Source organism: Etheostoma spectabile, chromosome 19 (genome assembly GCF_008692095.1).
Source record: "Etheostoma spectabile isolate EspeVRDwgs_2016 chromosome 19, UIUC_Espe_1.0, whole genome shotgun sequence".
Lineage (NCBI taxonomy): Eukaryota > Metazoa > Chordata > Actinopteri > Perciformes > Percidae > Etheostoma > Etheostoma spectabile.
The window spans coordinates 18,783,052-18,798,262 of NC_045751.1; the positions used below are offsets into that span (position 1 = coordinate 18,783,052).

The 15,211-nt window shown below is 42.4% G+C and overlaps 1 protein-coding gene across 3 annotated transcripts in view; it reads right to left on the minus strand.

Moving 5' to 3' along the window:
* dock11 (dedicator of cytokinesis 11) overlaps window positions 1-15,211 on the minus strand; it is a 102,373-nt gene that overhangs the window by 67,409 nt on the left and 19,753 nt on the right. For all 3 annotated transcript variants that reach the window (XM_032544768.1, XM_032544767.1, XM_032544769.1), the window contains exons 13-18: window positions 13,968-14,090; window positions 13,764-13,846; window positions 13,445-13,567; window positions 13,009-13,085; window positions 11,867-12,051; window positions 11,617-11,682 (exon numbers count right to left, since the gene is read on the minus strand). In XM_032544768.1, coding sequence (XP_032400659.1) covers window positions 11,617-11,682; window positions 11,867-12,051; window positions 13,009-13,085; window positions 13,445-13,567; window positions 13,764-13,846; window positions 13,968-14,090 — 657 coding nt within the window. The remainder of the gene's footprint in view (window positions 1-11,616; window positions 11,683-11,866; window positions 12,052-13,008; window positions 13,086-13,444; window positions 13,568-13,763; window positions 13,847-13,967; window positions 14,091-15,211) is intronic.

Here is a 15,211-nt window from a genome sequence, read left to right on the forward strand (position 1 = left end):
GAGTAGGCGCAAAGGGTAAAAAAATTTATTGTGACACCTAAATGGATATGCAGGTTGGGTCGATTTAGAGCCAGCCTTGGTTTGACAAATACTGAGGATCAGAAACTTCAGGGAGGACTTAAGTAGAGTAAGTAAGTTTCCCAACAATTCCTTTAGTAAGTAAATCAGGGTGTGCATGTTTTTGAGATGTGGGTTCAGACCTTGATGAAATTGGCCAGGCTCAGTTGATGCAGCGAGCTTCCTCGGATTTCATGTGGCGGATGGTGATGGTGGCATAATGGACAACACCAGGGACTGGAGCGCTGGTGGAAACTGTCAGGAAGCGCTGGGCCCGCGGCATCTAATGAGATTGGCCAACAAATGTAAAATGGGTCCCTTGAATTACCTGCATCAAAAAGTTTAAAGTCAAACAGTCCGAGACAATACAAAGGACAGATGTCCAGTTATAGAAAGGTTATAGATACATTTTCTCTGAGCAGTAAAGTTAAACATCTTCTTACTAACAGCAGCATACAGCTACAGCCATCACTTTGGCATTGCTTGTTACAGCATTTATAAAAAAGTATTGCAGCACATCCCATTTCGGCAGGTGCAGGAAAAGGACAAATACTAAAGTGAAAAAATGTAATGTTTGCAACACTGCGTTAAGTGATAAGTAAGTAAAAAACAAAGTTACCTGAAACCCAGTAGGGTCGAACGTTGCCTTTGCAGTAATGATGGGAGTTATAAGCAGTGTTGCGGACAGTTCATTTTTTCACATAGCTTAAAACCCAGACGAAATGCAGAGCATGGCATCAGAATGGGAATATACAACGTCTTAATGTTTCCTGCGAGTCTCCTGTTCTTTCTTTGAGTGTGGGAGGTTTGTTTAAATGGGTTTACATGTTTCTAAAAAATTATGTTGTAGAAATTGGCTTGCGAGATCCATGCCAGGAATAAACATTTGAACTTTTGGGTTTGTGTCACAAGCAAAGACTAACACTATAAACGCACAGATGTGATCACTGCTCAATCTAATTGTGCAAAAGAAGAAGAAATTCCTAAACCAACCTTATGCGGTTGCCCTCTTGCAGGTATGGGCCAGGGATTGGCCATGGTTTCAAAGAAGAACAGAGTACTACAGAAAACGATAAAAGACAACTGGAGTGACTACTCTATTGTTTGACCGGAATGCTAAAAAAGAACAATTCAATTCAATTCAATTTTATTTATATAGCGCAAATCACAACAGTTATCTCATTTCGCTTTTCATAAAAGGCAGGTCTAGACTGTACTGTGTGATGTTATTTACAGAAACCCAACAGTTCCACAAACACAAACACGGAACGTGGTTGATGACTGAAAAGTGTGTCCCTGACTGTCACAGAGATACCTCACATACAGCAGCTTACATGTTGAAGTATATCTTCTCTGGAATGGTCACAATGAAGTGTAAATGACTTTCTGTTTCGAGGACATGATGAGCCTGAGATTTTGAGATGAATTTAAGGCTAGTTGCCACCTGCTGTTTAATATGGGTACTAAACTGGGCTGATGCGGACCTGTATGGATAAAGCCAGATCACACACCTTGAGCAGTTTGTTGCTGGTGTTGAAATCAGCAGTTTGCTTGAGAGTGGCTGTTACAGCGGTGGCCAGCACCCATGGGGGGTGCTGAGTGTCCCGACGAAGGGTTATTGGTTACAAACACATACTAAGAAAGAGAAAACAACACACAAATCCATTATGACTATTTTGTATACAACCCATGTAGAAGTGTTTGTGTTGGTAGGTTACCTTCAACAGGAGCGCAGTAGTGCTCCAGGCCCTCCTCCTGTGACATCGGAGACTATATGTATGATCACACTGAAGGCATAGAGACAGGCAGTGTTATACTGAGCTTTTTTTTGTATCAGTGTTAATAGTACAAACCGCAGCCACAATTATTTTCAAACAAGTGGACAACTGACCGCAGAGAGTTGACAGCAATCTCTGGGTTTCTTTGGTTGCTGCTGTGAGCACAGCAAACAGCTGCATCAGACCGTCGGTAGGAAGTTGATCATTACTTGAGTCTCCAGGCATGCAGGGCACTATTGGAAGGGTGAAACAAGAATGCCAATGTGGAAGTAACATTTTTTAAGCAGATTAGTTGGGAATGGATAGCCAGCCAGTGCAAAGCTAGACCAACTAACATGGTAATGATAGCCAAAAGGAAAAATTAAACTTTTACACAGAAAAACAGGTAACTTAGAAAATATTTGTAATGGACTTAAAAAAACGTAGAGTTTAAAGGTGCTCTAAGCAATGTCAGCGCGTGTTTAGGCTACAACATTTGTTGTCACAAGCAGCAAACATCTCCTCACTATCCGCGAGCTGCGTGTCCCAGAACACACAGTAAAAAACAAAGCGGTCTCTGTAGAAGCCCAGGGTCTACAAACGGCAACAAAAACAAACTGTGCCCCACCTGCACACGAAGCATACACAAACAGTGTTCAGCAATACCCGACCAGAAGGATTGGGGGGAGGGGTAGTGCGCAGACGGAGGGAAGGAGGGGGGAAGCCAGTCTTGTTTAGTTTAACGTCAACAAGAAGTAACGTCACCCGACATCGCTGACGCTAGGACCTTTAAATGTGAAAAAAGGTCTGAAGAAATGTCTATAAATTTCGAAACAACACTGCACAACCCCTGACCTGTTATTGAAGCAACTAGCAAATCATCTCTTCTGATGTGTATTTCAATCTAGTTGTGACACTTCAAGAATCAAATCACAACCAATATGTATGTGCATGGGAAATGGTGCAGGTACTGAAATTGATTGTGAGGGACTCACAGGTGAGGGAGTTAAATAGGTGAATTGTGAGGCTTTCCAGTAGGGATGGCACTGCTGTATATGAGGGTACTGTAAGAGGTGAAGGTTCTCAAAATATCATTATATATAAAATCATATATATAACAAACTTTGTGAACCCAAATGGCCACAAAGAACTGCAGTCTTTACAGTGGATGGGAATCTGGTAGTGTCACGTGAATCTAATTGAGATTTAGTAAGGAAGCGTAAGCTCATCTTGGGATCACTGCTCTCACAGTATCTCTCACCTTCAGGTATTTGATCAGTTCTGCTGGTTGCCCTCTGATGTCGTCCTATCAGCTGGCAGTGCTGGAAGAATTTGTGTATATGCAGATCCTATGAACAAACAGTAAATATTACTATCATCCACACACTCTCTTTGTACCAGCTACATCAATGCATACTGTATCTGTGATTCAAGAATGATAAAGGAAAAATGTTATACCTGAGCATATATTGTTGATGCTACATGGGTCTTCACTTTGGAACAGTGTCTTGGCATTTTCCACCCACTTGATATCTGGTTGGGACTATTAAAGTACACACAATTATATTTTTAAGTTGTTTTTTGTTTTTGTCTCAATACGTAACAATGAGCTAACATGTCAGCTGTAAGAAAAGACAGCGTTATCATGCAGTGTTGACCAGAGTGAATTTTATTTTGTGGGCATTTAGCTCACAAGTTAGCCTTTAGATGACTGAATCAGATTCTGCAGTGTTGTCTGAATCATCTGCACATCTATTAGCTTTCATTTTAGCTTTGACCATTAGTGTGGTTGGTTTAAGGGAACAGGACTGTACTTCCTGGTGTCCTGACACAGGTATCCAGGAGGCAGGGGGCTGCTACAGGCACACTGGAGCTCCCACTGACGCATCCTCCCGTCTTTTAGCAAAGGCATCCATGAGTGACCCACTGGAACACAAAGAAGTAACAATGTTGGTTACCTAGGGGCCTAGCTATCAGGAATTACATGACACAGCGAATACGTAATATTAAATCCGAGATCTTTGGGCACAGATAGCTCAGTGGTAGAGCGCGACACCCATATAGAGGTTTAGTCCTTATGCAGCGGACCTGGGTTTGACTCTAACCGCAGCCCTTTGCAGATGTCATTCCACCTCTCTCTCCCTTTCATATCTTTAGCAGTCTGTCAAAAATAAGGGCTGAAAATGCCCCAAAAAAAAAAATAAAATATTACAAACGGACTGGTGACAAAGCCATCGGTGGGTGGGGATCTCATCGTGCTCTTGCAGATATGTGGTCCAGATGGTGTGAACTTCAGCACTCACTGGATCGGAAGATTGGTGGAGAATCGGCGCAGCAAGTGGGGTATTACATTCAATCTATTGCACCGTTGTGAAGAAAAGAGAGCTGACCAGAAGGCAAAGCTCCGATCTACCAGTCAGTTTCGTTGTCCTACCCTCACCTATGGTCATGAAGGCTGGGTCATGACCGAAAGAACGAGATCCAGGGTACAGCAGCTGAAATGGGTTGAGGAGCTGGGAGTAGAGCCGCTGCTCCTTGCGTCAAAAGGACCCAGTTGAGGGGTTGGGCATCTGGTAAGGATGCCCCCTGGGCGCTCACTAGGGAGGTGTTCCAGGCACGTTCAGCTGGGAGGAGGCCTCGGGGAAGACCCAGACTAGGTGGAGGGATATATCTCCAACCTGGCCTGGAAGCCGCAGATCCCCCAGTCGGAGCTGGTTAAGGTGGCTCGGGAAAGGGAAGTTTGGGGTCCCCTGCTTGAGCTGCTGCCCCGTGAACCCAACACCAGATAAGCGGACAAAGATGGATGGATGGATGTATGATGCATAAATAATATCAATTTCATTTCATCCATTCTGCCCAGTTTAATATGAAACTCAATTGTATACAATTTATGTGGTAGTGGGTCCCCACTCGGTCTCTCTTTCAGCTGAGGAGTCCATGGCTATAGACATTGAAGACCCCAGGTTTAAATAAAAAGGAAATACCAAAAACCTCTTAAAACAAAAAACTGTAGCAGCATGTGGTTTACTTTCTTCCTTTTTTAAAATATATTGCAATCAAGGACACATAAATACAGTCAGAAGCAGAGGGAATTCCCCAGTGCACTCACCCAGTGACCTCTCCTCCTCTTTTGCTGCTTGCCTTGCTGTGGACTCACAGCTGATATGGTAAAAGGTGAAGAGGAGTGTGATGTTTCTCATGAACGTGGACCGGCAGTCATCTTTACCTGTAAAGTGGAAAGGTCATTATTTTAAGTTAATATATCAACAACATTTCAACTAAACTGACGAGAAAGGACTTACTGATACCTACCCTCACGATATCAAAGGTTGTCCCATTGTTAATAATGTTTATAGTTATACTGAAAAGGTTATACCTTAAGGGAGGGCATTTTTTATCTCATCAACAACACTCCCCACCCCACCCAAACAACCCCCTCATGGGTAGTTGGAAAGCATTAGCAGCTGTTGTGAAATAAATGTCTCTTATGTTCCACAAAAAGAGTTTGTTTTTGAAAAGTGTACCTCCTATTCATTCTTTCAGAAATAGTAGCAATTGGAGTTTATTTTTTTGCCAGATGAAACTGGTATTAAACAAACTGAAAGTGGGGATCTTGTTTTCTGACTGTCTATTGGCACAGTTTGAATATCTTGATTCAGATCATTCAGATTGGTGCAACCTCTGCCTGTCCTTCCTTGTTTTACTTTGAAATTATAAGAATTACTGAAAATGTTCATTTGCATATACATTTTTACACGTGTTCCAGTATTTGTGAATCCTTGAAAACGATTTTAGTGAAACCTAAAAAGAAAAGAAACCCCTTTCACCAGGGGCAGCAACAGCAAAGAAATGTATTTTCCTTTGCCTGCAAGTGCAATTTACTCACAGGGAGTGGCATACAAACCACAAATTATTCCACTGATACGCATCTACAAACCAACAAACTGCTGAAGAATATCATGAATGATATCATGACTCTCCAATTTGTGACATGAGCATGAATCATTCAGTTAGTTTGTTAAATTGTCAATCTTAGTCTTGGGAAAGCAGAGACTTCCATAGATTGTGACAATGTCTGTGATAAGATGTTCTAAAATGTCAGAATCTCTAAATAAAATCTTTGACAAGGAAGATAATCAATTAAAGTAGCACTTTTAGTGTGTTTATAGAGGCTAAAAAGACAAAGCAAAATATATAAAAAGATAAAGATCATTGTTGTCCTGTTTAAGCGGAAACATTCTCAAGCATGCAGAGGAAATCCCAGTGAGCGTGCCTGTGTGTGTGTGCGGAGGCGGCTCTTAAGATCCTAATCCTTTTGATATCAGGGCTTATGAACCCCCCCCCCCCCCCCCCACCCCCCCCCCCCCCCCCCCCACCCCCCCCCCCGGGTCTGTGACTGGTGTGATATCACAGCTCTGCCCTCAGACTGATTTATGGGATTATATCAGCACTGGGTATGGAATTTTCCCATGAAAAAAAAGTGTTTCTTTCTTTCTTTCTCTTTCTGTTAATGTTTTACTTTAAATAACAGAATTAAAGTCCTGTACCATAAAACTGCTGTTGATATATATTTTTATTGATCATTTTGTTATTGAAATTGCACTAAAGTTGTCAGCAACGGTATCAAAGAACACATTTCCCCAAGGAAAAATAAGTATGATTGAATGAATTGAATGAAATATTAATTATTTATACTTAGTTCAGTCTTACTTTACTATCTTAGTGGTTCTATAATTGCACACCGAACGGCATTATAATAAAAAATTATCTGTTTCTGTGTCTTTGTCTCCCAACCGGCAGCAGCAGATGACGGCCAAGAGTCAGGGTCGTTTCCGAGATTCAGCCTCTAAAAATCACCTCACGTAGATTCAGGGCTCTGATTGTGGTGCAGGACAGCTACGTAGGCGCTGCTGGTGAAGAGTGAGTCCCGGCTTGCTGTAGATGCACTGAAAGGCAAGCAAGCACATCAGGTATGAAACTCGGCCCTTTGATGTTGGGGCCCCAGTGGTGAGTAAGGTCAGAAATCTGAGATTACTGACCATATTTGGTGGAAAGACTGTGCAAGCCTCGTCGTATGCATCTTGAAGCACCAACAGATTAAACAAAAACTGAGTAACCAGAAATGGGAACCCAAAATTATCAAAAGCTAACTAGACAAGATGGGCCTCATCAGCGACAGTGCCCTCCCTCCGCTGCTGGGTGGGATGATGACAGAAAACCAACAAACAGAACAATTAAAGCTCCTGGACTTCACATTTGATGACATAAATGCTAATTTTTATTTTAAAATGGCAACTAGAGCCATTGTGAATGTTGGATGTTTTTATGAATGCACCTCAAACCCTAGGAGGAACATTGCATTACCAAAGTTCTGTTTTGTATCAGAGCAGCTGCCACTGCAGAGAAGAAGTCCTGTGCAAAAAACTTAACGCTTGACCTGGTCAGGGTGTTTCTAACAAAGGGTGACACAAGGGAAGGAGAAAAAAAAAAAAAAACTTCAGACCTGTTCTGGTGGTGGTTTCAAGGTTCAAGAGTCTTTATTTCCCAAGGGCAATGTTGTGCAGCAGCATGTAACACACAGGTTATACAAAACAACAGCCATACATCTAAAAATAAATACAAAAGACAACAAAAACAAAGACCACACCTCACATTGACTTGTTGAAAAAGCCTATAGCAGTGGGACAAAAGAGGTTTTATGTCTGTTTGTCCTACATTAGGCAGACTGAATCTCCGGCCAGACGGCAACAAGATGAAACAGTGTTCAGGGGGTGACTCGGGTCGGCTAGGACTGACTGGGCCTTCTTGAGGGACCTTGTCTCATAGACAGAGTTTAAATCAGTCAGAGGGTTTTGGGAAATCTTGCACACCACTTAACTATATATTGAAGCCGTTTTGTTTTAAGTGTGAGGGACCCAAACCAACCTCACAATAGCAAAAGAAAGAATAGATTCAATAAAACAACAATAAAACAGGTTGATCTGTAATAGGATGCTAACAGATTTAGTATCTCTAAGAACAATAATGAGTAGTGCTGGCTAGAGGATAGGACAGAGTTCTCTAGCCAGCCGAAATGGAGTTTGATTGGATCAGGGGAAAAAATATAAAAAAGCTGGAGCCTCGCAGGAGGATTAGATGAGCCGGAGGATGGGAGAGGCTCAGAGAGAATTCTCCCTCAGTCTGGGAGAAGCTGGAGGTGGAGGAAGAGGAGGAGGGAGGGAGGGAGGAGGGGGGGTTACAAAGATTTCACCCAAGATCTGTTGTGCTGTCACAAGGTACAGTAGGACAGCGGGCGGTGTGCTCAGTGGTGCATGGTTTGCATGGTTTGGAGCAGCTGTGGCTCAGGGGTAGAGTGGTCGCCTACCAATCGGAAGGTTGGTAGTCGATCCCTGGCCTACTGTCCCATGTCTCCAGTATCCTGAGCAAGGCCCTGAACCTCAAATTGCTCCCAATGCTTCCTTGTGTCTGAATGTGTTTAAATGATTGTCTGATAAGCAAGTGGCACATGTACAGCCGCCTTGGCCATGTGTGAATGGGTCCTGCACTATGCAAAAGCATTTTAAGCAGTTGTTAAGACTAGAAAAGCGCTTTACATAAACCATTTGCGACCCACACTCGGAAAGCAACACATTCAGGGGCCCTTAGAGCAGCAGCAGTTGAGGGGGCTGATGGGAGTCTGATATTGATCAGGATGAGGGTCCAGTGTGGCAAGAAGAGCTTTGGATCTTATCTATCAGAGAGGCTGCCTGTCCTGTTCCTCCACACAACAGCACCACACCGGACCAAAAAACCAAACATTTCCATCGGTTTCACTGGTAGAACAAATATTTCAGGTAAGCCCCAAGAGATCACAACTTTAGGTTTGACTGTGGTCATTTATTTTTATTCATGACTGGAAACAGTTTAGAGGCAGCAGATTATCAAGGTATCTGCAAAATTCCATCTACTCAACTTTTGCCCCAAAGCTTCAAAAGAATTATCTCTCAGTCAGATTGTGAAAAAACGCCCAGAGCCCCTTGAGCTTCCACTGCCCCTGATTAAAATCTCCAGAGAGGTGTGCTGCTGGCTCTTGCTCATTGTTTGTTATAACTTTCTGCCTTGCTGTACTTGAAGCATTGTTTGAGAGCAGACCGACAGTAGCTGAGGTTTAATACACTGACTGCAATGCTGATCTGCCTGTCTGTTGGAGGACTTAATCAAGGGCATCAAGTGCAAATGTTTTGGCGGTTTGAAGTCAAAGAATTTCTGTTTTCCTCCCTGCTCTGGAAAAGTGAAAGAAAAACAATCCACTCTGCTTTGATGACTGTTTCCACCACAAATATTTGACCTGTGTGGCCAGAGAGAAATAGCGAGGAAGAGAAGAGAGAAAAAGAGTGACCATTCATTATCTTCTCGCCAGCTATAATAACCAGCTTCTGTAAGCGTTTCCTTTCTCCTTTGGCCCCTTAGCTGGACTCTGACTTCCACTTTGTGAAAAGCAATAAAAAGAAAGTTTATCATGTCTGGAGGGCTCAGCATTGATCAAATCTCCAGAAGACATTCCACAACGTTTTCTGAGGTCTTTTCACAAGGCTCCTGCATGTTTCATTCAACACCAACCATCCATCATTTTGTCTTCTGCTTATTTCCCTTGTTTCAGTCTAAACTTTATCTGGTCTGTATATCTGTTTTTTTACCTTTTGCTGTAAAAAACCTGTATATGTCCTGAGCATGACATTTGACAGATCCCTGTTTTCTACAATGGGGCATTAGTACATGGTAAGAAATAAATATTTAATAATATTAGAAAAAGTGTACAAGTTTTGTTTTATAAGTCTTAATTTTACAGGAGAGAGTCGTACTATTTTGATATTAAATCTGAGAAAAAAGCCATGATGTTAAAAAACAACCCCTTACATGCAGTGGTACAGGTATTATTGATGCTTTATTTTTCCTTGCAACAGTTAAGGTAGTTCACATTTACATGGCGCCTCGCCTGGCCGGGACTAATTATATAAATACAGTATAAAAAATAAAAGCCTAAAAAATAGTCAAAGATAATATATGCCAAAAACATGTAAGATAAGAATGTATTAAATGTAACTTAATCAAGCTCAGGGCTGTATAACCCAACTAATGAATATATGTTTTTAAAAGGGACACTTCTGTAGCAGACCTGCTTTATGTGGTAGATGATTGAAGGTTAAAGATGACTAATAAAAGATGATGACTAATGATTCAAATCCAGATGCTGGGTGCCTGGGTTGCTCCTAGAGTTGTTCCGATTCCGATACCAGTATCGGAAATGCCTCCGATACTGCCGAAAATGCTGGCATCGGTATCGGCGAGTACTGGAGTCCAGGCGCCGATCCGATACCATATAAACTATTAAAAATAGGAATCTATTTACTGTTTAGCTCCGTTAGCGCGGGCACAGTTCTTCTTCGCCACTTTTAAAATAGTTGCGCTTCTGTTTTAAAGGCGCGAAGAAGAATTGATCGCCTAACGCCTCCTTAAAACAAGCTAGCATTAGCGCATCATGTCGGCAGTACTTTACAGTGGATGTTCCCACCGGTAAGACGGCAACATGCAACATATGCAGAGAAGCAATTTCAAGGGGTGGCACGAGTGTTGCAAATTTCAACAGCAGCAACTTAATTAAACATTTGAAGACGCGTCACGCTAAAGAGCACAACGAATCTACGAAAGCTACGGGGGAAAAAAGGACGAACTAGAGCAGCAAACTCTGGAAACTGCCTTCCAGCAAAGAGATAAATTCCCCAAAGACAGCCAAAAAGCAACAACGATAACCAACAAATTTTGGGAGTTTATTGTACTGGATTACCAACCACTGTCTGTTGTCGAAAATGTGGGAATTTGCCGCTTAATGGATCATTTGAAACGAAGGTACGGTTTGCCAGGTTGTAAATATATCTCTGAAAACTGCGTACCAAATATACGAGACAGTAAGGGACACGTTTGTGTATGTTTGGGCAAAGACGTGCATGCAGTCAGCTTTACAGGAGGACATTTAGCGCTCCGACGTGTGCCCCGTGTCTTTGCTAAGTTTAACGTCCACTGGGTGGACAGAGAGTCAACGGTACCTCGAAGTGAGGGGGTGGCACGCCACCGAGCTCCGAGGGTCACATCCTGGCACATTAATTGCCGAGCAATTGAGGGGATGCTAGTAAAGTGGAAAATCCCCAAGTCCAACGTCATGTTGTTTAGCGTGACAACGCTAGCAACATGAAGAAAGCCATGGACAAGATGGATGGACCAAGTTGGGATGCTTGCACACACTCTCCAACTGGGGGTGCATGAAGGAATGCTGTCACAGGGAAGTGTGAGTAATGCATTTTACAATATTGTGGCTGCACTTACATTTTTATACTGTTCTATTTAAAAATAAATGGCTTCCATTTGCTGTATTAATTCATGTTTTAAAAAGTGTTAAACCTGAGCCAGGCCTTACCACAATGGTAATAATATCAGTCATGCATGTGCAGCACAATCTTTTTTTTTTTTTTAAACACACTGGTATGGGTACTCGGTATCGGCCGATACCCACAGCACAAGTATCGGAATCGGTATCGGGAGGTAAAAAATGGTATCGGAACATCTCTAGTTGCTCCCCTGGTAGAGCAGGCGCTCATATATAGAGGTTTAAAAAAATAAAAAATATAAATCTCAGATTAACCCCTAAGTGACCCTAAAACCCTGTCATGCTGCATCTGGTGACAAGATTAGACCTGTGAATACACTCTGTATCACTAACATATACAGTAGCTAACATATTACAATATATGCAGTTTATACAACTCACCTTTAATGGAGTTGCACCTTCTTCATCCGAGTCTCGGAACTGGATGCAGACTGCAATGTTCCTAGCCTGGTGTGAACGGAACATTACATCAGAGCAAGTAATCAGTGAGAGTCAAATCAGTGATATGTGTTTCATTCTGTGTAAGCAGCAACAACACAGAAAGCAATCCTTGTAAGAAAGGGTTTCATTGTTTGTTCCCACCATCTCCACTCGTAACTTTTTAGCCAGCTTTGTTCTGAGACACACCCACCTTGGTGAAGGTCTTCTGGTTGTCGTATTTGAGCTGCAGGGGGAAGATGTAGAGTTGGTTCTTGTAGGTGGTGAAGGGGTAGTTGTATTTAGCCTCCTCGGGGAGAAACTCCTCGACCTCCACTGATACCCGCTCGCAGCCGTCCTCGAAGGGCTTTATGGGAACGTAAGAGGAAGTCACCGTATCTGGGGAGGACGGAGCGCACCAGTTAGGGACCCAAAACTGCTGTGTCTCTGTTTCTTGTGCCAACCCAAAGAGTCAACTCAGAGTTATTCTCTATATTTTGTATCTCTTCCGACTCAAAGCATGTTTTAAACTATGAATACCGACCTCTTCCTTCTTATAGGCGATTTATTCACTTCATTTAGACACAACAAGCTCTAAAACTCTTTTATCAGTCTTTTCTATTGCTAAAAATCAGTGTGCTGCCAATTATGATCTTTGACATGTTTCTTTGTCATGGCTGTTGATGTCTTTTCATCTTTTTTACTATATGTGTGTTCTTTTTTTCTGAGTGAAGCTACTCGAAAGGGTAAACTGATAATAAAGTTTTATCGTGTCATATTTGTAAGCTAAGTTTACTAGGAAAACCCAAACTGCTTGTCAGTGCAAACACACACACACTGATATTGATTACAATAGCGAGCTAGCCTCCGTTTTGTTAGACAATATTTTGAGTGTCAACAAGTAACTTCACCCAACATCGCTTAGGGCGAGGCTTCTGAGTACTTTCTGCTGTGATTAATGCAGGATACCATGATTTATCCTTTATTATACTTCCTAAAATCTAATCACATCATGCTCTTTTCTGCATGTGGGTAAAGGCCATCACCCCCCTTCTCCCTGAACCCCCAAAACTGACTCTCATTCACTGACAGTCTTTAGCTGTCAACTCTCTTCAAAATGATTTGGAGGGCTTTCTTTCTACTTCTCCATATTACCGTTTGGTCTTGGCACTTTGTTACTATTGTTTGATCGTAATCTTGGTGATCAAGACACTGAAGTTCATTCTACTTTACACAAGCGTAATTACACAAACTAGATAAGATCATCAGCAGCAGCTTACTACAACAGGCCAACAAAGCTGTTTGCTGTAACAATAATGGTGAGGATAAGGGAAGTGTTTATAAATGCCAACATACTTGAGAAGTCAGGCGGGACACACTCGATGGTGACATTCAGCTGTCCAGGGATGGTCTGAAGCTTGCTCTTCTCAGGTCTGACGAGGAAAAAAAGAGATTCGAAAAAAGAACAAGATGCAATCAATGGAAGGAATGGAAGGACCTTTCAAATTTGTATTCTAATGCACAGCAAGTGCAAAACAAGGTAAGTGTTTTGAAGCTCCAGTACCGGAACACTTGCAGAAGAGGGTAGATGCTAGATCAGATCCACTAGACATGTCAATGTCACAGGACGTGCCTCATGGCCCGCCTAGTTTTGCCTCCTTCTGCCTCTGATTGGCTTACCCTGGTATGCTTACCTTAACCAAATCCCACTCCTTGTGCCTAAACCTAACTACATCGACCGCTCTAGCAGATCCGATTTCAGATTTACAGCAGAAGCGTCATTATTACTCACTTCCTGATGTCGGCCAGCAGCTTGATGATGTCCTCAGTGGAGACTTTGCTGCTGTCCTGGCGGTAGAGAGGAGAAAACTTCCCATCCATGTCCAGGCTGCCCTGAGCGTCTTTGAACACCTGCCTGAAAACACATTTTCCACATGGCTACAGCGCAGTCGCCATACATAATAAATGTACAGACTTCAAGGTTATAGAATCCAATGCCTTGTATTATTATGGTAATATACTGTACGTTATGCATTCTTATTCCAAAGATGAATCCAAACAGATTCATCACTGGGTAATATTTTGATTTTAAGGATTTATTCCTGTCTCACTTGGCAGCCCAGGCGAACGGCATCCTATACTGGCCCAAGCGTTGGCATGTCTGCTTGGCAGCTTTCAGTACCTTCTGAGCAGTCTGCAGAGACATATGGACAGGAAAAAAAACAATGACGGAGTGGTAAACTGGAAAGCTCACTGCCGCTTTGGTCATGTGTCTGTCTTTAAATGAGGTGAAAAAGCATGGCGGCGCGGAGGACCTTGTTGGCATCAGAGGTCTTGATGTACGGCTCGGCGCAGTGTGTGATGCCGTTCTGTAACACCTTCTCTACACGGGCCACCAGGAAGATATCAGCGTGAGGGTTGGTCACTGAAAAGATACCCTGGAGGAGAGAGGGAGAAATGAACAGGGGTGCTAATTATTAAATGTCTTTCCCGACAGCCCTTATTTTAAAAAACACTTTGTTCAAACTGCCGGGTACTCAAATAAACAAGCAATCATCATCAGTAATACAAAGTTGAAATGTCTTTTCAGTCTCTATAGGGCACGTGCAGAGGAAGTGGCTGCTGTCAGCTGAAGTTATACAGGATAACCACATGGGGCTCACATCTATTTTTGGTCTGGTGAGATGGGGCTGTATTTAAGCATGCAGTGTCAGTTCACACAAAAATCTCAAGGGGACAGAAATTATGTTTGGACAAAACTCTGCCGCTATATGAGCTCATATTAGTATGGTAAGTATATATAACCACAGAGGTTTCTAGGAACAAAGTCTTTGACAAAACCGTGCACCGTATTTACTGTCCTTCATTTCATCATGTCATCGCGTCTCTCACTGTGTATCGAGCCGTTCTCTTATAGAAACAGCAGATTATACCGAGGTGCAAATATGAAACTGAGCACTGATATCAGCCTATACTTTTCAGTAAGTTTAAAAGCACATAACAGTGTTTTATTTTACTTTTATGAAGGTTTCTGGGAACAAAAGCAGCAGGAAGTCGTTTTAGAAAGCAATAAAGTTTCAGAAAGTAATAAAACTGAGTGACACTACCGAGCGAGCAGTAGCAGCTAATGCGGCTTCAAAACGAGACAGAAGTAGACTTCCCATGGCCATTAATAATACACGTCTTAGAGGGGAAGAGCATGGTGCCAGTCAGAAAGACACACTCCCAGGTTACAATCCAAGCCACAACCCCGTCCATCCTCTCCTATCTGCCCTCATTCACAGACCTTTATTGCTCAAACACGACCACACACTGCTGCTTTTGGTTTCAACCTTTGACATTATGATTTGTTGCAATTATTTGTGCATAACCTAAAAGACAAAAAAGCTCCTAAATTCATCATTTTTTACATCATACATCATGTCACAGCTCCTTTTTTTTTTTACAAAGAGCTATTAATGCAGAGGAGAGACATAAGAAGTGGAGGCCCTGTCCTTGGACCACACCCAATGCACCTAAATTAAACTGTGGTCTGCCAAGCTATAACAGCACACTAATC